Source organism: Pseudophryne corroboree, chromosome 6 (assembly GCF_028390025.1).
Source record: "Pseudophryne corroboree isolate aPseCor3 chromosome 6, aPseCor3.hap2, whole genome shotgun sequence".
NCBI classification, from domain to species: domain Eukaryota; kingdom Metazoa; phylum Chordata; class Amphibia; order Anura; family Myobatrachidae; genus Pseudophryne; species Pseudophryne corroboree.
Genome location: NC_086449.1, coordinates 2543851 through 2568288, shown reverse-complemented (window position 1 = coordinate 2568288; position 24438 = coordinate 2543851). Strand labels below are relative to the sequence as shown.

At 47.5% G+C, this 24438-nt stretch overlaps 1 protein-coding gene across 2 annotated transcripts in view; it reads left to right on the top strand.

Annotated features, from left to right (window-relative positions):
• LOC134935857 (thialysine N-epsilon-acetyltransferase-like) overlaps positions 1–19131 on the top strand; it is an 88491-nt gene extending 69360 nt beyond the window's left edge. For both annotated transcript variants that reach the window (XM_063930680.1, XM_063930681.1), the window contains exons 4-7: positions 9893–9976; positions 15715–15816; positions 17131–17171; positions 18095–19131. In XM_063930680.1, the coding sequence (XP_063786750.1) occupies positions 9893–9976; positions 15715–15816; positions 17131–17171; positions 18095–18304 (437 nt within the window). In that variant the 3' untranslated portion in view covers positions 18305–19131. The remainder of the gene's footprint in view (positions 1–9892; positions 9977–15714; positions 15817–17130; positions 17172–18094) is intronic.
• Positions 19132–24438: the final 5307 nt, after the last annotated feature.

Sequence of the window (24438 nt, the reverse complement as noted above, 5' to 3'; positions counted from 1 at the left end):
ATCTGTGACAGAGGGAATGTAACCGGTGACAGAGAAGGAATGAGACGGTGATCTGTGACAGAGGGAATGTAACCGGTGACAGAGAAGTAATGAGACGGTGATCTGTGACAGAGGGAATGTAACCAGTGACAGAGAAGGAATGAGACGGTGATCTGTGACAGAGGGGATGTAACCAATGACAGAGAAGGAATGAGACGGTGATCTGTGACAGAGGGGATGTAACCAGTGACAGAGAAGGATTGAGACGGTGATCTGTGACAGAGGGAATGTAACCAGTGACAGAGAAGGAATGAGACACTGATCTGTGACAGAGGGAATGTAACCAGTGACAGAGATGGAATGAGACGGTGATCCGTGACAGAGGGAATGTAACCAGTGACAGAGAAGGAATGAGACACTGATCTGTGACAGAGGGAATGTAACCAGTGACAGAGATGGAATGAGACGGTGATCCGTGACAGAGGGAATGTAACCAGTGACAGAGAAGGAATGAGACGGTGATCTGTGACAGAGGGAATGTAACCAGTGACAGAGAAGGAATGAGACGGTGATCTGTGACAGAGGGAATGTAACCAGTGACAGAGAAGGAATGAGACGGTGATCTGTGACAGAGGGAATGTAACCAGTCACAGAGAAGGGATGAGACAGTGATCTGTGACAGAGGGAATGTAACCGGTAACAGAGAAGGAATGAGACGGTGATCTGTGACAGAGGGAATGTAACCAGTGACAGAGATGGAATGAGACGGTGATCTGTGACAGAGGGAATGTAACCGGTGACAGAGAAGAATTATGGGACGGTGATCTGTGACAGAGGGAATGTTACCAGTGACAGAGAAGGAATGAGACAGTGATCTGTGACAGAGGGAATGTAACCAGTGACAGAGATGGAATGAGACGGTGATCTGTGACAGAGGGAACGTAACCAGTGACAGAGATGGAATGAGATGGTGATCTGTGACAGAGGGAATGTAACTAGTGACAGAGAAGGAATGAGACGGTGATCTGTGACACAGGGAATGTAACCAGTGACAGAGAAGGAATGAGACGGTGATCTGTGACAGAGGGAATGTAACCAGTGACAGAGAAGGAATGAGACACTGATCTGTGACAGAGGGAATGTAACCAGTGACAGAGATGGAATGAGACGGTGATCCGTGACAGAGGGAATGTAACCAGTGACAGAGAAGGAATGAGACGGTGATCTGTGACAGAGGGAATGTAACCAGTGACAGAGAAGGAATGAGACGGTGATCTGTGACAGAGGGAATGTAACCAGTGACAGAGAAGGAATGAGACGGTGATCTGTGACAGAGGGAATGTAACCAGTCACAGAGAAGGGATGAGACAGTGATCTGTGACAGAGGGAATGTAACCGGTAACAGAGAAGGAATGAGACGGTGATCTGTGACAGAGGGAATGTAACCAGTGACAGAGATGGAATGAGACGGTGATCTGTGACAGAGGGAATGTAACCGGTGACAGAGAAGAATTATGGGACGGTGATCTGTGACAGAGGGAATGTTACCAGTGACAGAGAAGGAATGAGACAGTGATCTGTGACAGAGGGAATGTAACCAGTGACAGAGATGGAATGAGACGGTGATCTGTGACAGAGGGAACGTAACCAGTGACAGAGATGGAATGAGATGGTGATCTGTGACAGAGGGAATGTAACTAGTGACAGAGAAGGAATGAGACGGTGATCTGTGACACAGGGAATGTAACCAGTGACAGAGAAGGAATGAGACAGTGATCTGTGACAGAGGGAATGTAACCAGTGACAGAGAAGGAATGAGACGGTGATCTGTGACAGAGGGGATGTAACCAGTGACAGAGAAGGAATGAGACAGTGATCTGTGACAGAGGGAATGTAACCAGTGACAGAGAAGGAATGAGACGGTGATCTGTGACAGTGGGAATGTAACCAGTGGCAGAGAAGGAATGAGACAGTGATCTGTGACAGAGGGAATGTAACCAGTGACAGAGAAGGAATGAGACGGTGATCTGTGACAGAGGGAATGTAACCAGTGACAGAGAAGGAATGAGACGGTGATCTGTGACAGAGGGAATGTAACTAGTGACAGAGAAGGAATGAGACAGTGATCTGTGACAGAGGGGATGTAACCATTGACAGAGATGGAATGAGACGGTGATCTGTGACAGAGGGAATGTAACCGGTGACAGAGAAGGAATGAGACGGTGATCTGTGACAGAGGGAATATAACCGGTGACAGAGAAGGAATGAGGCGGTGATCTGTGACAGAGGGAATGTAACTAGTGACAGAGAAGGAATGAGACAGTGATCTGTGACAGAGGGAATGTAACCAGTGACAGAGAAGGAATGAGACGGTGATATGTGACAGAGGGAATGTAACCAGTGACAGAGAAGGAATGAGACAGTGATCTGTGACAGAGGGAATGTAACCGGTGACAGAGAAGGAATGAGACGGTGATCTGTGACAGAGGGAATGTAACCAGTGACAGAGAAGGAATGAGACGGTGATCTGTGACAGAGGGGATGTAACCAGTGACAGAGAAGGAATGAGACGGTGATATGTGACAGAGGGAATGTAACCAGTGACAGAGAAGGAATGAGACAGTGATCTGTGACAGAGGGAATGTAACCGGTGACAGAGAAGGAATGAGACGGTGATCTGTGACAGAGGGAATGTAACCAGTGACAGAGAAGGAATGAGACGGTGATATGTGACAGAGGGAATGTAATCAGTGACAGAGAAGGAATGAGACAGTGATCTGTGACAGAGGGAATGTAACCGGTGACAGAGAAGGAATGAGACGGTGATCTGTGACAGAGGGAATGTAACCAGTGACAGAGAAGGAATGAGACGGTGATCTGTGACAGAGGGAATGTAACCGGTGACAGAGAAGTAATGAGACGGTGATCTGTGACAGAGGGAATGTAACCAGTGACAGAGAAGGAATGAGACGGTGATCTGTGACAGAGGGGATGTAACCAGTGACAGAGAAGGAATGAGACGGTGATCTGTGACAGAGGGGATGTAACCAGTGACAGAGAAGGAATGAGACGGTGATCTGTGACAGAGGGAATGTAACCAGTGACAGAGAAGGAATGAGACACTGATCTGTGACAGAGGGAATGTAACCAGTGACAGAGAAGGAATGAGACGTGATCTGTGACAGAGGGAATGTAACCAGTGACAGAGAAGGAATGAGACGGTGATCTGTGACAGAGGGAATGTAACCAGTGACAGAGAAGGAATGAGACGGTGATCTGTGACAGAGGGAATGTAACCAATGACAGAGAAGGAATGAGACGTGATCTGTGACAGAGGGAATGTAACCAGTGACAGAGAAGGAATGAGACGTGATCTGTGACAGAGGGAATGTAACCAGTGACAGAGAAGGAATGAGACGGTGATCTGTGACAGAGGGAATGTAACCAGTGACAGAGAAGGAACGAGACGGTGATCTGTGACAGAGGGAATGTAACCAGTCACAGAGAAGGGATGAGACAGTGATCTGTGACAGAGGGAATGTAACCGGTAACAGAGAAGGAATGAGACGGTGATCTGTGACAGAGGGAATGTAACCAGTGACAGAGATGGAATGAGACGGTGATCTGTGACAGAGGGAATGTAACCGGTGACAGAGAAGAATTATGGTACGGTGATCTGTGACAGAGGGAATGTTACCAGTGACAGAGAAGGAATGAGACAGTGATCTGTGACAGAGGGAATGTAACCAGTGACAGAGATGGAATGAGACGGTGATCTGTGACAGAGGGAACGTAACCAGTGACAGAGAAGGAATGAGACGGTGATCTGTGACAGAGGGAATGTATCCTGTGACAGAGAAGGAATGAGATGGTGATCTGTGACAGAGGGAATGTAACTAGTGACAGAGAAGGAATGAGATGGTGATCTGTGACACAGGGAATGTAACCAGTGACAGAGAAGGAATGAGACAGTGATCTGTGACAGAGGGAATGTAACCAGTGACAGAGAAGGAATGAGACGGTGATCTGTGACAGAGGGAACGTAACCAGTGACAGAGAAGGAATGAGACAGTGATCTGTGACAGAGGGAATGTAACCAGTGACAGAGATGGAATGAGACGGTGATCTGTGACAGAGGGAACGTAACCAGTGACAGAGAAGGAATGAGACAGTGATCTGTGACTGAGGGAATGTAACCAGTGACAGAGATGGAATGAGACAGTGATCTGTGACAGAGGGAATGTATCCAGTGACAGAGAAGGAATGAGATGGTGATCTGTGACAGAGGGAATGTAACTAGTGACAGAGAAGGAATGAGATGGTGATCTGTGACACAGGGAATGTAACCAGTGACAGAGAAGGAATGAGACAGTGATCTGTGACAGAGGGAATGTAACCGGTGACAGAGAAGGAATGAGACGGTGATCTGTGACAGAGGGAATGTAACCAGTGACAGAGAAGGGATGAGACAGTGATCTGTGACAGAGGGAATGTAACCAGTGACAGAGAAGGAATGAGACGGTGATCTGTGACAGAGGGAATGTAACCAGTGACAGAGAAGGAATGAGACGGTGATCTGTGACAGAGGGAATGTAACCAGTGACAGAGAAGGAATGAGACGGTGATCCGTGACAGAGGGAATGTAACCAGTGACAGAGAAGGAATGAGACAGTGATCTGTGACAGAGGGAATGTAACCAGTGACAGAGAAGGAATGAGACGTGATCTGTGACAGAGGGAATGTAACCAGTGACAGAGAAGGAATGAGACGGTGATCTGTGACAGAGGGAATGTAACCAGTGACAGAGAAGGAATGAGACGTGATCTGTGACAGAGGGAATGTAACCAGTGACAGAGAAGGAATGAGACGTGATCTGTGACAGAGGGAATGTAACCAGTGACAGAGAAGGAATGAGACGGTGATCTGTGACAGAGGGTATGTAACCAGTGACAGAGAAGGAATGAGACGGTGATCTGTGACAGAGGGAATGTAACCAGTCACAGAGAAGGGATGAGACAGTGATCTGTGACAGAGGGAATGTAACCGGTAACAGAGAAGGAATGAGACGGTGATCTGTGACAGAGGGAATGTAACCAGTGACAGAGATGGAATGAGACGGTGATATGTGACAGAGGGAACGTAACCAGTGACAGAGATGGAATGAGATGGTGATCTGTGACAGAGGGAATGTAACCGGTGACAGAGAAGAATTATGGTACGGTGATCTGTGACAGAGGGAATGTTACCAGTGACAGAGAAGGAATGAGACAGTGATCTGTGACAGAGGGAATGTAACCAGTGACAGAGATGGAATGAGACGGTGATCTGTGACAGAGGGAACGTAACCAGTGACAGAGATGGAATGAGATGGTGATCTGTGACAGAGGGAATGTAACTAGTGACAGAGAAGGAATGAGATGGTGATCTGTGACACAGGGAATGTAACCAGTGACAGAGAAGGAATGAGACAGTGATCTGTGACAGAGGGAATGTAACCAGTGACAGAGAAGGAATGAGACGGTGATCTGTGACAGAGGGGATGTAACCAGTGACAGAGAAGGAATGAGACAGTGATCTGTGACAGAGGGAATGTAACCAGTGACAGAGAAGGAATGAGACGGTGATCTGTGACAGTGGGAATGTAACCAGTGGCAGAGAAGGAATGAGACAGTGATCTGTGACAGAGGGAATGTAACCAGTGACAGAGAAGGAATGAGACGGTGATCTGTGACAGAGGGAATGTAACCAGTGACAGAGAAGGAATGAGACGGTGATCTGTGACAGAGGGAATGTAACTAGTGACAGAGAAGGAATGAGACAGTGATCTGTGACAGAGGGGATGTAACCATTGACAGAGATGGAATGAGACGGTGATCTGTGACAGAGGGAATGTAACCGGTGACAGAGAAGGAATGAGACGGTGATCTGTGACAGAGGGAATATAACCGGTGACAGAGAAGGAATGAGGCGGTGATCTGTGACAGAGGGAATGTAACTAGTGACAGAGAAGGAATGAGACAGTGATCTGTGACAGAGGGAATGTAACCAGTGACAGAGAAGGAATGAGACGGTGATATGTGACAGAGGGAATGTAACCAGTGACAGAGAAGGAATGAGACAGGGATCTGTGACAGAGGGAATGTAACCGGTGACAGAGAAGGAATGAGACGGTGATCTGTGACAGAGGGAATGTAACCAGTGACAGAGAAGGAATGAGACGGTGATCTGTGACAGAGGGGATGTAACCAGTGACAGAGAAGGAATGAGACGGTGATATGTGACAGAGGGAATGTAACCAGTGACAGAGAAGGAATGAGACAGTGATCTGTGACAGAGGGAATGTAACCGGTGACAGAGAAGGAATGAGACGGTGATCTGTGACAGAGGGAATGTAACCAGTGACAGAGAAGGAATGAGACGGTGATATGTGACAGAGGGAATGTAATCAGTGACAGAGAAGGAATGAGACAGTGATCTGTGACAGAGGGAATGTAACCGGTGACAGAGAAGGAATGAGACGGTGATCTGTGACAGAGGGAATGTAACCAGTGACAGAGAAGGAATGAGACGGTGATCTGTGACAGAGGGAATGTAACCGGTGACAGAGAAGTAATGAGACGGTGATCTGTGACAGAGGGAATGTAACCAGTGACAGAGAAGGAATGAGACGGTGATCTGTGACAGAGGGGATGTAACCAATGACAGAGAAGGAATGAGACGGTGATCTGTGACAGAGGGGATGTAACCAGTGACAGAGAAGGATTGAGACGGTGATCTGTGACAGAGGGAATGTAACCAGTGACAGAGAAGGAATGAGACACTGATCTGTGACAGAGGGAATGTAACCAGTGACAGAGATGGAATGAGACGGTGATCCGTGACAGAGGGAATGTAACCAGTGACAGAGAAGGAATGAGACGGTGATCTGTGACAGAGGGAATGTAACCAGTGACAGAGAAGGAATGAGACGGTGATCTGTGACAGAGGGAATGTAACCAGTGACAGAGAAGGAATGAGACGGTGATCTGTGACAGAGGGAATGTAACCAGTCACAGAGAAGGGATGAGACAGTGATCTGTGACAGAGGGAATGTAACCGGTAACAGAGAAGGAATGAGACGGTGATCTGTGACAGAGGGAATGTAACCAGTGACAGAGATGGAATGAGACGGTGATCTGTGACAGAGGGAATGTAACCGGTGACAGAGAAGAATTATGGGACGGTGATCTGTGACAGAGGGAATGTTACCAGTGACAGAGAAGGAATGAGACAGTGATCTGTGACAGAGGGAATGTAACCAGTGACAGAGATGGAATGAGACGGTGATCTGTGACAGAGGGAACGTAACCAGTGACAGAGATGGAATGAGATGGTGATCTGTGACAGAGGGAATGTAACTAGTGACAGAGAAGGAATGAGACGGTGATCTGTGACACAGGGAATGTAACCAGTGACAGAGAAGGAATGAGACGGTGATCTGTGACAGAGGGAATGTAACCAGTGACAGAGAAGGAATGAGACACTGATCTGTGACAGAGGGAATGTAACCAGTGACAGAGATGGAATGAGACGGTGATCCGTGACAGAGGGAATGTAACCAGTGACAGAGAAGGAATGAGACGGTGATCTGTGACAGAGGGAATGTAACCAGTGACAGAGAAGGAATGAGACGGTGATCTGTGACAGAGGGAATGTAAACAGTGACAGAGAAGGAATGAGACGGTGATCTGTGACAGAGGGAATGTAACCAGTCACAGAGAAGGGATGAGACAGTGATCTGTGACAGAGGGAATGTAACCGGTAACAGAGAAGGAATGAGACGGTGATCTGTGACAGAGGGAATGTAACCAGTGACAGAGATGGAATGAGACGGTGATCTGTGACAGAGGGAATGTAACCGGTGACAGAGAAGAATTATGGGACGGTGATCTGTGACAGAGGGAATGTTACCAGTGACAGAGAAGGAATGAGACAGTGATCTGTGACAGAGGGAATGTAACCAGTGACAGAGATGGAATGAGACGGTGATCTGTGACAGAGGGAACGTAACCAGTGACAGAGATGGAATGAGATGGTGATCTGTGACAGAGGGAATGTAACTAGTGACAGAGAAGGAATGAGACGGTGATCTGTGACACAGGGAATGTAACCAGTGACAGAGAAGGAATGAGACAGTGATCTGTGACAGAGGGAATGTAACCAGTGACAGAGAAGGAATGAGACGGTGATCTGTGACAGAGGGGATGTAACCAGTGACAGAGAAGGAATGAGACAGTGATCTGTGACAGAGGGAATGTAACCAGTGACAGAGAAGGAATGAGACGGTGATCTGTGACAGTGGGAATGTAACCAGTGGCAGAGAAGGAATGAGACAGTGATCTGTGACAGAGGGAATGTAACCAGTGACAGAGAAGGAATGAGACGGTGATCTGTGACAGAGGGAATGTAACCAGTGACAGAGAAGGAATGAGACGGTGATCTGTGACAGAGGGAATGTAACTAGTGACAGAGAAGGAATGAGACAGTGATCTGTGACAGAGGGGATGTAACCATTGACAGAGATGGAATGAGACGGTGATCTGTGACAGAGGGAATGTAACCGGTGACAGAGAAGGAATGAGACGGTGATCTGTGACAGAGGGAATATAACCGGTGACAGAGAAGGAATGAGGCGGTGATCTGTGACAGAGGGAATGTAACTAGTGACAGAGAAGGAATGAGACAGTGATCTGTGACAGAGGGAATGTAACCAGTGACAGAGAAGGAATGAGACGGTGATATGTGACAGAGGGAATGTAACCAGTGACAGAGAAGGAATGAGACAGTGATCTGTGACAGAGGGAATGTAACCGGTGACAGAGAAGGAATGAGACGGTGATCTGTGACAGAGGGAATGTAACCAGTGACAGAGAAGGAATGAGACGGTGATCTGTGACAGAGGGGATGTAACCAGTGACAGAGAAGGAATGAGACGGTGATATGTGACAGAGGGAATGTAACCGGTGACAGAGAAGGAATGAGACGGTGATCTGTGACAGAGGGAATGTAACCAGTGACAGAGAAGGAATGAGACGGTGATCTGTGACAGAGGGGATGTAACCAGTGACAGAGAAGGAATGAGACGGTGATATGTGACAGAGGGAATGTAACCGGTGACAGAGAAGGAATGAGACGGTGATCTGTGACAGAGGCAATGTAACCAGTGACAGAGAAGGAATGAGACGGTGATATGTGACAGAGGGAATGTAATCAGTGACAGAGAAGGAATGAGACAGTGATCTGTGACAGAGGGAATGTAACCGGTGACAGAGAAGGAATGAGACGGTGATCTGTGACAGAGGGAATGTAACCAGTGACAGAGAAGGAATGAGACGGTGATCTGTGACAGAGGGAATGTAACCGGTGACAGAGAAGTAATGAGACAGTGATCTGTGACAGAGGGAATGTAACCAGTGACAGAGAAGGAATGAGACGGTGATCTGTGACAGAGGGGATGTAACCAGTGACAGAGAAGGAATGAGACGGTGATCTGTGACAGAGGGAATGTAACCAGTGGCAGAGAAGGAATGAGACACTGATCTGTGACAGAGGGAATGTAACCAGTGACAGAGAAGGAATGAGACGTGATATGTGACAGAGGGAATGTAACCAGTGACAGAGATAGAATGAGATGGTGATCTGTGACAGAGGGAATGTAACCAGTGACAGAGAAGGAATGAGACGGTGATCTGTGACAGAGGGAATGTAACCAGTGACAGAGAAGGAATGAGACAGTGATCTGTGACAGAGGGAATGTAACCAGTGACAGAGAAGGAATGAGACGGTGATCTGTGACAGAGGGAATGTAACCAGTGACAGAGAATGTGAAATTGAGAAAGGAATGTGACTGTTGCCTCTCATCTCATTACCACAGAATTACATCGAGATGGATTTGGGGACGTCCCGTGGTTCCGCTGTTTAGTGGCTGAGCTGCCGGAGAATGAAAGAAGTGAGACAGGTGAGCGGAAGTGTCTATATCGTCTCCATTCATCAGGCCTATACAAGTCATGTCATTATAAAAATGACCTAAATACAGAATATGGGGTCAGAGTTCTATGCCATACCTACAAAGATAGGAGCATATTAAAGATATCACTCTGTATTTAGTATCTGTGGACTCAGGTCACGTCATTGTGTAATTGCACCCATGTAAAACTTTACTTTTGCCTAATAGTTATTGTATAATGGCTTCTGTCAGTGTCAGGCTGGAAGGTCAATGCTAGGTTCATGTTACAGGCTCACCAGGTGACACGACGGTGAGTTGGAGAAAAATATCAAGCTGAGGATGTGTTGATTTATGGTATAAAACTGGAGGGTTATTGACTACAATGCATCATGTTGGAGATTCAGTGGGTGGAAGAGATCATATTGAAGGATTAGTAGAGAATCTCGATCATGTTGGAGGGTTAAAGGGTGACCAAGATCGTGGTGGAAAGCTAGTGGAGGATATAGATTATGTTGGTGGGTTACTGGGTGGTGTGGATCACTTTGGAGGGTTAGTGACTGCTATGGATCATGTTGGAGGGTTAGTGGGTGATATAGATCATGTTGGAGGGTCAGTGGGTGGAAGAGATCATATTGGAGGGTCAGTGGGTGATATAGATCATGTTGGAGGGTCATTAGGTGATATAGATCATGTTGGAGGGTCAGTGGGTGATATAGATCATTTTGGAGGGTTAGTGGATGATATAGATCATGTTGGAGGGTTAGTGGGTGATATAGATCATGTTGGAGGGTCAGTGGGTGATGTAGATCATGTTGGAGGGTCAGTGGGTGATATAGATCATGTTGGAGGGTTAGTGGGTGATATAGATCATGTTAGAGGGTTAGTGGGTGATATAGATCATGTTGGAGGGTCAGTGGGTGATATAGATCATGTTGGGAGGGCTAGTGGGTGATATAGATCATGTTAGAGGATTAGTGGGTGATATGGATCATGTTGGAGGGTCAGTGGGAGATAAAGATCATGTTGGAGGGTCAGTGGGTGATATAGATCATGTTGGAGGGTCAGTGGGTGATATAGATCATGTTGGAGGGTTAGTGGATGATATATGTCATGTTGGAGGGTTAGTGAATTATATAGATCTTGGATGGTTATTGTGAGTTAGAGATCACGCTGGAAGATTAGTTGGTGATATAGATCATTTTGGAGGGTCAGTGGGTGATATAGATCATGTTGGAGGGTCAGTGGGTGATATAGATCATGTTGGAGGGTTAGTGGGTGATATAGATCATGTTGGAGGGTCAGTGGGTGATATAGATCATGTTGGAGGGTCAGTGGGTGATATAGATCATGTTGGAGGGTCAACGGGTGATATAGATCATGTTGGAGGGTCAGTGGGTGATATAGATCATGTTGGAGGGTTAGTGAGTGATATACATCATGATACAGGGTCAGTGGGTGATATAGATCATGTTGGAGGGTTAGTGGGTGATATAGATCATGTTGGAGGGTCAGTGGGTGATATAGATCATGTTGGAGGGTTAGTGGGTGATGTAGATCAGGTTGGATGGTCAGTGGGTGATATAGATCATGTTGGAGGGTTAGTGGGTGATATAGATCATGTTGGAGGGTTAGTGGGTGATATAGATCATGCTGGAGGGTCAGTGGGTGATATAGATCATGTTGGAGGGTCAGTGGGTGATATAGATCATGTTGGAGGGTTAGTGGGTGATATAGTTCATGTTGGAGGGTCAGCGGGTGATATAGATCATGTTGGAGGGTCAGTGGGTGATATAGATCATGTTGGAGGGTCAGTGGGTGATATAGATCATGTTGGAGGGTTAGTGAGTGATATACATCATGATACAGGGTCAGTGGGTGATATAGATCATGTTGGAGGGTTAGTGGGTGATATAGATCATGTTGGAGGGTCAGTGGGTGATATAGATCATGTTGGATGGTCAGTGGGTAATATAGATCATGTTGGATGGTCAGTGGGTAATATAGATCATGTTGGAGGGTTAGTGGGGATATAGATCATGTTGGAGTGTTAGTGGGTGATATAGATCATGTTGAAGGGTTAGTGGGTGATATAGATCATGTTAGAGGGTTAGTGGGTGATATAGATCATGTTGGAGGGTTAGTGGGTGATGTAGATCATGTTGGATGGTCAGTGGGTGATATAGATCATGTTGGAGGGTTAGTGGGTGATATAGATCATGTTGGAGGGTTAGTAGGTGATATAGATCATGTTGGAGGGTTAGTGGGTGATATAGATCATGTTGGAGGGTCAGTGGGTGATATAGTTCATGTTGGAGGGTCATTGGGTGATATAGATCATGTTGGAGGGTCAGTGGGTGATATAGTTCATGTTGGAGGGTTAGTGGGTGATATAGATCATGTTGGAGGGTCATTGGGTGATTTAGATCATGTTGGAGGGTCATTATGTGATATAGATCATCTTGGAGGGTCATTAGGTGATATAGATCATGTTGGAGGGTCAGTGGGTGATATAGATCATGTTGGAGGGTTAGTGGGTGATATAGATCATGTTGGAGGGTCAGCGGGTGATATAGATCATGTTGGAGGGTCAGTGGGTGATATAGTTCATGTTGGAGGGTCAGTGGGTGATATAGATCATGTTGGAGGGTTAGTGGGTGATATAGTTCATGTTGGAGGGTCAGTGGGTGATATAGATCATGTTGGATGGTCAGTGGGTGATATAGTTCATGTTGGAGGGTCAGTGGGTGATATAGATCATGTTGGATGGTCAGTGGGTGATATAGTTCATGTTGGAGGGTCAGTGGGTGATATAGATCATGTTGGAGGGTTAGTGGGTGATATAGTTCATGTTGGAGGGTCAGTGGGTGATATAGATCATGTTAGAGGATTAGTGGGTGATATAGATCATGTTGGAGGGTTAGTGGGTGATATAGATCATGTTGGAGGGTCAGTGGGTGATATAGATCATGTTGGAGGGTTAGTGGGTGATATAGATCATGTTGGAGGGTTAGTGGGTGATATAGATCATGTTGGAGGGTCAGTGGGTGATATAGATCATGTTGGAGGGTCAGTGGGTGATATAGATCATGTTGGAGGGTTAGTGGGTGATATAGTTCATGTTGGAGGGTCATTGGGTGATATAGATCATGTTGGAGGGTTAGTGGGTGATATAGATCATGTGGGAGGGTCAGTGGGTGATATAGATCATGTTGGAGGGTTAGTGGGTGATATAGATCACATTGGAGGGTCAGTGGGTGATATAGATCATGTTGGATGGTCAGTGGGTGATATAGATCATGTTGGAAGGTCAGTGGGTGATATAGATCATGTTGGAGGGTCAGTGGGTGATATAGTTCATGTTGGAGGGTCAGTGGGTGATATAGATCATGTTGGATGGTCAGTGGGTGATATAGATCATGTTGGAGGGTTAGTGGGTGATATAGATCATGTTGGATGGTCAGTGGGTGATATAGATCATGTTGGAGGGTCAGTGGGTGATATAGTTCATGTTGGAGGGTTAGTGGGTGATATAGATCATGTTGGAGGGTTAGTAGGTGATATAGATCATGTTGGAGGGTTAGTGGGTGATATAGATCATGTTGGAGGGTTAGTGGGTGATATAGATCATGTTGGATGGTCAGTGGGTGATATAGATCATGTTGGAGGGTCAGTGGGTGATATAGTTCATGTTGGAGGGTTAGTGGGTGATATAGATCATGTTGGAGGGTTAGTAGGTGATATAGATCATGTTGGAGGGTTAGTGGGTGATATAGTTCATGTTGGAGGGTCATTCGGTGATATAGATCATGTTGGAGGGTTAGTTGGTGATATAGTTCATGTTGGAGGGTTAGTGGGTGATATAGATTATGTTGGAGGGTTAGTGGGTGATATAGATCATGTTGGAGGGTCAGTGGGTGATATAGATCATGTTGGAGGGTCAGTGGGTGATATAGATCATGTTGGAGGGTCAGTGGGTGATATAGATCATGTTGGAGGGTTAGTGGGTGATGTAGATCATGTTGGAGGGTTAGTGGGTGATATAGATCATGTTGGAGGGTTAGTGGGTGATATAGATCATGTTGGATGGTCAGTGGGTGATATAGATCATGTTGGAGGGTCAGTGGGTGATATAGTTCATGTTGGAGGGTTAGTCGGTGATATAGATCATGTTGGAGGGTTAGTAGGTGATATAGATCATGTTGGAGGGTTAGTGGGTGATATAGATCATGTTGGAGGGTTAGTGGGTGCTATAGATCATGTTGGAGGGTTAGTGGGTGATATAGATCATGTTGGAGGGTCATTCGGTGATATAGATCATGTTGGAGGGTTAGTTGGTGATATAGTTCATGTTGGAGGGTTAGTGGGTGATATAGATTATGTTGGAGGGTTAGTGGGTGATATAGATCATGTTGGAGGGTCAGTGGGTGATATAGATCATGTTGGAGGGTCAGTGGGTGATATAGATCATGTTGGAGGGTTAGTGGGTGATATAGATCATGTTGGAGGGTTAGTTGGTGATATAGTTCATGTTGGAGGGTCAGTGGGTGATATAGATCATGCTGGAGGGTCAGTGGGTGATATAGATCATGTTGGAGGGTTAGTGGGTGATATAGATCATGTTGGAGGGTCAGTGGGTGATATAGATCATGTTGGAGGGTTAGTGGGTGATATAGATCATGTTGGAGGGTCAGTGGGTGATATAGATCATGTTGGAGGGTTAGTTGGTGATATAGTTCATGTTGGAGGGTTAGTGGGTGATATAGATCATGTTGGAGGGTCAGTGGGTGATATAGATCATATTGGAGGGTCAGTGGGTGATATAGATCATATTGGAGGGTTAGTTGGTGATATAGTTCATGTTGGAGGGTCAGTGGGTGATATAGATCATGCTGGAGGGTCAGTGGGTGATATAGATCATGTTGGAGGGTTAGTGGGTGATATAGATCATGTTGGAGGGTCAGTGGGTGATATAGATCATGTTGGAGGGTTAGTGGGTGATATAGTTCATGTTGGAGGGTTAGTGGGTGATATAGATCATGTTGGAGGGTTAGTGGGTGATATAGATCATGTTGGATGGTCAGTGGGTAATATAGTACATGTTGGAGGGTCAGTGGGTGATATAGATCATGTTGGAGGGTCAGTGGGTGATATAGATCATGTTGGAAGGTCAGTGGGTGATATAGATCATGTTGGAGGGTCAGTGGGTGATATAGATCATGTTGGAGGGTCAGTGGGTGATATAGATCATGTTGGATGGTCAGTGGGTAATATAGTTCATGTTGGAGGGTCAGTGGGTGATATAGATCATGTTGGAGGGTCAGTGGGTGATATAGATCATGTTGGAAGGTCAGTGGGTGATATAGATCATGTTGGAGGGTCAGTGGGTGATATAGATCATGTTGGAGGGTCAGTGAGTGATATAGATCATGTTGGAGGGTTAGTGGGTGATATAGATCATGTTGGAGGGTTAGTGGGTGATATAGATCATGTTGGAGGGTTAGTGGGTGATATAGATCATGTTGGAGGGTCAGTGGGTGATATAGATCATGTTGGAGGGTCAGTGGGTGATATAGATCATGTTGGAGGGTCAGTGGGTGATATAGATGATGTTGGAGGGTCAGTGGGTGATATCACATTGGCCTGTTTAAGGGACTTTTCAGTCTTTCCAAGGGGATTAATGTATAAAGTCATTAGAGATTGGACTCAGATTAGGCCCATTCGCTCATTATACTTTCTCTGTCCCCTTCCAGGTGTCCCCTTCGCTGGATACACCTTATTTGCCAACAGTTACAGTAGCTGGACGGGCCGAACCCTACACCTAGAGGACTTGTATGTCTCCCCTCAATTCAGGGGTCAGTGACATCTTCTGGGGAGGAATGGTCTGGAATATGCATATCACTTATTAACACAATGGGGGGGGTGGTTCTATTAGGTCAAAGTTTGCATTTTCACCGCACAGTGGGCCGGACGTCACAGCGGCAATGGGACGCACAAAGGGACGATGTTGTACGTCTTCTCATGCGGCTGATGCATTTTCATCTTGGAGCGTCTTTAGATGCAGTACCTCCTCAAGATGCTGCAATTTACGGTCCAACGCACAATCAGCGCCACAATCAGACACGGTGACTGCCACCAGCACAGAAGAATTCAGTGATATGACACTGGGTAGCTTTTAGCTACATATACATTTATTAATGTTTCACGAAGCAGGTAACATGAGCCGCACAGGTTCAATGAGAACACAGAGAATACGCTAGATTAAAGTTGTTTTAATCTGAAAAAGCTTATAGTTAAAATATTACAAAGTATAGGCACAAATTATATTGCAATAATAGTTTCAAAAATTAACATAGGGACATTCTCAACGTGTGGTTGTCCTCCAAGAAAAATCCAACCTGGATTCAAGTAAATGGGCATATTACTCCCCCCAGTACTGCTCCTTGATTCCAAAAACCACTCGGAGTACTTGCACCCAACACCGGGGCCACTGTTAGGGTTAGGACCGGAGGGGGAATAGTCGTAGCCGTCAGCCCCCCCCTCCCCCCCAGTTTTTATCCCTAGCCTCCATCCCTAGTGTCTTAGCCCTAGTCGCCACCCCCCTGAAACTTAGCACTAGCTGCAACCCCAGGCAGGTTATGGTGGGGGATCGGGGAGGGGTAAAATAATTACCCCGTCCCCTGTCGGTATTGTAATTATTGGGATGCCGGTGTCTGTCATGTGACTGCTGGGATGGTGTATCACACCCAGACACAGTTTGTTTCTTGCTATAGACGTGGCATGGGAGCGGGTTATTTGTACACCTCAGAATACTCCCACCCACGTACCTGGCCCGGGGCATAGTGTAACCTCTCGGACATACACGCACGGAACTGAATTTGAGGTTCAGACCATTACGTGGAAATTCTCACGCAGCGTGTAAATTGGGGAAACACTAAGTTTGCATCTTTAAACTTCCATTGACGGCCCAAATGTAGCAGCCTGCAGGACTTCAGATAAGTAGCCGCTAGGGTTAAAGTGACAGCACCCGGAGGGTAATGCCTGATAACAAATTGCCGCTATGAGTCTAGTGGGTGCGTTGCGGAATCCCACCGCTGCCCGTATTTCACAGCCTGTTACATCTCCGTTACCCTGCTCGCTCTCTCTCTCTCTCTCTCTCTCTCTCTCAGGGCGAGGACTCGGGAGGCGGCTAATGAGAAGAGTCGCTCAGGTAAGTGCTTTAGGCATGAAAATGGGGATATGGTGTGAAAATACCGCCATTTTGAATACCGACAGCCGGGATGGCGAACGTGCACACACCGCTGCGCTGTAGAGGTAGGCCGTGTGTGTGGCGGGGGTGTTTAGGTTTAGACTGTGGGGGTACGATTAGGGTTAGCCTGCGCCCCGGGAGGGTTATGGTGCGGGGAGGGGGGTTAGGCCCCACCCCCTGCCAAAAGTTAGGGTTAGGCGGTGAAGCGGGAGGGTTAGGTTTAGGCAGCGGAGACGGGGGTCATATTAAGGCACTTACGGGGGATAGTTATGGTTGGGCACTAAGGGGGAGGTTAAGGTTAGGCAGCGGGTAGGGAGGGTTAGGGTTATGGGGGGTATGGGAGAGGGGAGAACACCCCTTACTCACCCCTGTCGGCTTCTTCTCTATTGGGATCCCGACATCGGTATTTTGCACGTCGGGATCCTGGGCGCCGGCTTTCTATACTGAACCCTGCCATTTACTTACTAACCTAGATTTATATAGCACCAGCATATGCCGCACACAGAAATGAGACAGGTCCGGGTACTAAGAGAGCGCTGCTCAGAAGCTTACAATCTATTTGATCCACCCAATGGCGTAACAGAATGTCTCTGTGCACGCCCTGCCCCCGGGGGAACGGGATACAGTATTGTGATGTCACAGTGCAAGCGCTGGGAGCTGAGGAGGACCCCTGGCCTTGCCCCGTGGGTTGCGGTCCTGGTCGGATACACATTACAATATACTGTATATACTACTGTTAGTTACACAGGGACCACTAGAATGTTGCTGAGTCAGGTCCCGCCCCCTACTTTGCATACACAGCCACTGACAAAGTTGACAAAAGATGTGATTCAATAACTTCCAAACCATCTAATGCTTTGGTTATATCCTGACGTCTTTTACAGGAGGGTCTAAGGTCCGGCTGCTCCCAGATCCACCTGACAGTCCTAAAGTGGAACCTTCCGGCCATTAACCTGTACCGGTCCCTGGGGGCCGAGAACCTGACAGAGGACCCCGGATACCAAGTCATGAGCTTCAATGGGGAGGCCCTGAGAAGTATGGGACTGGAGGAAGAACCCCAGGAATCAGTAACAGGAGAGGACCCCGACCTATGATCGATACTGCCCCTCAGTAACACTTACGTACATTACATATGATGTGGCGCATACCGCAGCTGGTTAACGGAAGAATGACGCAGAGGGCGGAGTCTCAGAGGGCCCTGCCTTGCTTCACAGAGCCCCAGGTGATAGCTTCCAGTGTGCAGTCTCTACTACCAGATTACCCCTGAGCTGAGGACCCCACATGATTATACCCTCAGAGTTATGTCCTTTGTCCTGGCGTCTGGAGGAGCTGAATCCTGGCAGCTGTGTCCTGGCGGCTGTGCCTTGGCGGCTGTGTCCTGGCAGCTGTGCCTTGGCGGATGTGTCCTGTCGGCTGTGTTTTGGCGGCTGTGCCTTGACGGCTGTGTCCTGGCAGCTGTGCCTTGGTGGCTGTGTCCTGGTGGCTGTTCCTTGGCAGCTGTGTCCTGGCGACTGTGTCCTGGCGGATGTGTCCTGTCGGCTGTGTTCTGGCGGCTGTGCCTTGGCGGCTGTGTCCTGGCAGCTGTGCCTTGGCGGCTGTGTGTGACTCACTCTCCCCGCTGCCCTCTGCAGTACCATTTGCTCCCAGAATTTGATGACCACATACATACTGCCCCGTAATAACATCCGCTATCTGCCCCCGCTCCGTTCTCCACGCAGTAACGCGTCCAGCTGAGGCGCACTGGCCACATATGTGCATGTAGTGTATCAGGGAATGTTCTTTCATCCTTTATAGTTATTTTTTTATATTTTAAATAATTAGAATTTCAGAAAGTATTTGTGGGGGTGTAATACAGAGATTTCTGTCGGTGCGTATTTCCCAAGCTCTAGCAATCTGATAAAACATTTATTATATGAATAAACCATTGTCTGTCCTCCATTTATTCACCGTGTTAACGCAAGTGTTTGGGCCCGCCGTGCTCCGGCATATTATTTATCACGCAGTATGGCAGTGCCGTCACTGCATTTACACTGCCTGGTTATCGCCAATGACGGAACTTTTACAGTAAAATAATAAAAAAAAAATCTCTTACGTCCTAGAGGATGCTGGGGTCAGGGGCGGATCCAAAAGAAAATGATAGGGGGGGCACCATGGAAGGGGCAAGTACATTTGCGTGCGGCTTGGGTGCATGTGAGGTGGCGCTTCTTATACAATGCCCACAGTTGTAGCGCTCATTATGCAATGTCCACTGTACTGGTAGTGCCCCTTATATAGACCCCATAGTACTGGTGTCCCTTATGCAATGCCCGTATTGCCCCCAGTAGTAATGTTGCCTGTAGTTATGCCCCCAGTCATTTAGCGACCTAGTAGTTATGCCCTCAGTGGTTTACCCCCCCCTTTAGTTTAGCCTCCCAATGGTAATGCCCCCAGTAGTAATGTCCCCCCGTAGTTTGCCCCCAGTAGATGCCCCCGCTGCATTAAGGAAGAAAAAACCATCATACTTACCGAGCCCCGTTCCCGCTTCCAGACCGCTGCAGTCCTCCTCTTGGCGTCCGCTCCTCAGCACTATGAGAGAGATATAGCGCACGCCGCACAGTGACAGCGCCGGAGGCAGGAGCTCAGTGCTGAGCTCCTGCCTCTGGCTGCCGCTGTGCAGGGAGCGGGCGCCCGCTGGTAACACAATCTCAGCGGGCGCCCGTCATCTCCCTGTATGGCACCGGGGGAGAACGGGGGACGGAGGCCACAAATGACAGGGGGGGCACGGGCCCGAGTGCCCCCCCCCCTGGATTCGCCACTGCTGGGGTCCATATTAGTAGGGTGTAGTATGGTATGCCAGCGGCTGGGCTCCCGGCGACCAGCATACCGGCGCCGGAATCCCGACTGCCGGCATACCGACAGCGTGGCGAGCGCAAATGAGCCCCTTGCGGGCTCGCTGCGCTCGCCATACTGCAGGCGCATTGGTGCGCTACGCGCACCACGCTATTTGTTCTCCCTCCAGGGGGGTCATGGACCCCCAAGAGGGAGAAAAAGGGTCAGTATGCCGTCTGTAGGGATTCTGGCGCCGGTATACTGTGCGCCGGGATCCCGACAGCCAGCAAACTAAAGACCACCCATATTAGTACCATGGGGTATAGACGGGTCTACCAGGAGCCACTGGCACTTTAGGAGTTTGAGAGTGTGGGCTGGCTCCTCCCTCTATGCCCCTCCCACCAGACTCAGTTTAGAAAATGTGCCCGGAGGAGCCGGTCACAGCTGGGGGAGCTCTACAGAGCTTCTTTAGTAAAAGTTTATTTTAGAGTTTTTTATTTTACAGGGAGGCTGCTGGCAACAGCCTCCCTGCTTTGAGGGATTAAGGGGGGGAGCAGTGTCCGCCATGCGGGGTCTGAGCCACTATCTCCACTGACAGGACACTGACTCCTGAGGGGATAGATCGTTCCCCGCCACAGGGGATCGCTCACCCCGGCAGCATGACGCCACCCCCTTACAGAGCCAGAAGATCAGTGACGAGTGAGTCACCGACCCCACTAGCAAGCGGGGAGCCGGTGTGAAGATGGCGGCAACAGGGTATGGAGCGCAGTACTAACTGCGCCCCGGGGCTCAGCGGTACATAGTGTGGCACTGTGAGGGGCGCCCTGAGCCAGCGCCTACACCCTACACTGGTCACACAGCCTGTCGGGGTCCTGGGATCTCTGCCAGCATAAATCCTCAGGTCAGTATAATCTATGAAGAGCGGGAAGACAGCGCCAGTAAGGGGGCGGAGCTTCTCCTCAGAGCAGACCCAGCAGCGTTCAGCGCCATTTTCCTGCCTGCAGAAACGCTGTCAGTGATGTGCAGTCCCTCCAGAACAACTCCAGCTATCTCTCACGGTACCAGGGGGTTGTAGAAGGGGGGGGGCTGTATACAGGCTGTGTAACCCAGTGGCAAACGCAGGATTTGCATGCGGGGGTTTCCAGAACTGGGCGGAGCCAATCACGAGAGTGGGGACTGAGGTGACCCAGTATATGCTGGGTCCGTAAAACTAGTGTGTCTGTGTGTGTGTGTGTGTCTGTGTGTGTGTGTGTGTGTGTGTGTGTGTGTGTGTGTGTGTATATATATATATATATATATAATGTTTGATGATGGCGGCACTCAGCAGACTCATTTAAAGATGAAAAAAGCCTTTTATTTTTGGTCCTACGCCGTTTCGGGTAAACCCCGTCTTCAGGGACAAACAATACATACAGCAGTACAAATAGAGAATACTTATATACCCCCCTAACAAGTGCTAACAAGTGCTCATAATGATTAATGATTAAAATTACTCACCTGTCCGATGCTGTCATTCCCGCCGCATCTGGCCGCTGCTCGAGCGGGTCTCCTGTAGATGACGTCAGCGGTCAGCGCCGGACAGCGTGAGCCATCAGTCAGTGCGGTTGTTGCTAAGCAACTTCTGTGTGTGACAACAGAGTAAACGGAAGTGAAAAATACATACACATAAAGATAAAAGATAAAAACGAATCACCTAATAGACATTAATAACTTACATATACTAAAATTAAAATAGAAGGGGGATTAATTCCACTGGGGGTATATTTAATATTACTGAATTTCATTTCTAGGTAAAAACGCTAGAAGTTATTAAACATAGGATTTCTTGTACATATTCATATTGACAGAGCCGGCCATAGACATAGGCAAACTAGGCAATTGCCTAGGGCATTTGATATGCCTAGGGGCATCAGCAGCTTCTGCTGATTACAATGATATGCAGCATGCCTATATTCTGTGTGTAGCATTTCATATGCAGATACAGCCACAGTCTCACACAGTATATAGGCATGCTGCATATCATTTTAATCAGCAGAAGCTGCTTGTGCATCCTAGCCACATAGCAATGCAAATAAGAAGCATTTTCATAAAAAAAGGTGCCCGACGTTAGCATTGAGGCAAGATTTATGAGGACACATCTGTATCCAAGCAGAGGCAGAGGTCACAGTGTTAGTGGCAGTGTGAGTGCTGTGTGCATGTGAGTGGGTTGGTTGTGCAGTAGTGCTCGGAATATGTGTAAGCAGCATTATGTGTGTCATGTAAAAATGCATTAATAATGTGCAACATATGTGTAAGGGGCACTATGTGTGTCATTATGTGTATAAGGGCATTAATAATGTGCGGCATATGTGCAACAGGGAACTACTGTATGTGTGTCATTATGTGTATAGGGGCACTAATAATGTGCAGCAAATGTGTAGGGGGAACTATGTGTGTCATTATGTGTATAGGGGCACTAATTATGTGCAGCAAATGTGTAGGGGGCACTATGTGTGTCATTATGTGTATAGGGGCACTAATAATGTGCAGCATATGTGTAAGGGACATTATGTGTAAAAGGGCATTAATAAAAGTTGTCATAATGTGTGAGGCGCATTATGTTTATAAGGACATTAATAATGTGTCTCATGTGTAAGGAGCATTACTGTTTGGAATGTGTGTAAATGCATTACTAATGTGTGGCATTATGTGTATAAGGTGATCTACTATGTGGCGTTGCTTATAGAAAGGGAACTACTGTATCGTCTAATGTGAATAAAGAGCAATAGGGTGTGGTGTAATGTGAATAAGGGGCTCTACTGTGAGGAGTAACGTTTATAAGGTAAAGTGATAATACTGTGGGATGTAATATGAATTATGGACACTTTTGCATGATCAAATGTGAATAAAGTTGCAGTACTGTGTGGCGTAATTTGAATTGGGGTTACTATTGTGTGACCATGCCCCTTGCCAGCAAAAACACACCCCTTTTTGGGTTGTGCACCAAATGTGCGAACTGCTCCTATTTAAAATATAGGGGATACAAACACCAAAATAAGGACTGCTATGGGTGAGGGGTGATGGTGCTGGGAAAGAGGTGCAAGGTCAGAGGCGGAACCAGCGGTGGTGCTAGGGGGCACCAGCCAAAATCTTGCCTAGGGCATCATATTGATTAGGGCCGGCTCTGCATATTGAAGCACTTCTACTAAATAAAGCTATCATAGACCATACTAAGTCTATAAGTAGTAACACACTAGCCCACTGTAAACAGAATACATTGTATTAGGACCCTACATAGTATAATGACCACCTGAAAAAGATAAAGTTAATCGAAAGAAAATTTTATGGAAATATTTACAAAAAACACTGGAGACCTCAGGTCTCATTCAGACCGCCAGGGGAGATTGTATTTAATTCATGGATCCAGCGACTCTCCCTCTGCATGAGGATCTTATTGCGGTCCCCTCCTCTATGCAGTGGGGGTACATGGTCTATGATGATGGCACGTATGCTGGCTATATTGTGTTTAGCCAACAAGCAATGACGTGCCGCTGGTTGTTCACGCGTTCCTTTTTCTCCTGCTAGCGTGATTGCACTTCTATGTAGGGCCATTCGTTCGCGGAATTGGCGCTGCGTCTTACCGACGTAGGCCAGACCGCACGGACATTTCAACATGTATATCACATGGGTAGTCGTACAGGTCACCCGGTGACTAATTTTAAACATTTTACCTGTATGAGGGTGATAAAAGTTGGCCCCTGTCAGTAAGGTATTACACGTAGAGCAACCTAAACAGCGAAAGCAGCCCACCTTAGGACGTAATTCAATTCTTTATATAATATACCATTCATTATTTCATAAGAGTGCTCCAAAAAAGGCATTTTCTTTGGGGCTAGTCCCCACAACATTTTTATATGTGAACTTCTCTATTTCAACTCAGGGGCGCTTTAAGAGAGGAGGAGGCCCCGGTGCAGCCTTCTCCGATGGGGCCCCCTCCTCTCTGCCGGCAGTGCTGAGAGTCTGAGCACTAGAGCGCTCAGACTCTACTGCGTATGCGCAGATCTCCGGCGGCCATTTTCCTGGAGATTTCTCTACTGCGCATGCGCAGAACTCCGTGAAAATGGCCGCTGGACCATTTTCACAGAGTCTTAATACTGGCGTGGACGTCGCTGCGGGACTCCGGAGGGGGTGAGTATGTAGAAAATGGGTGCAGCGTGTGCGGTGGGGGCCCCCTCTGGATTCGGGGGTCCGTGTGCACCCCACACACTGCACCCGTTATAGAAACGCCAGTGGTTCAACTTCACTTCGCACACATCTCCATCATATCAGAAAGGCTGGTACCTATAACAAGCTATACATCCACATATTTCCTCCTATCTAGGGAGCCATTCATTGGTCCGGGACACTTATTTACATCTCTGTCCATTTAAGAATCTTTGGA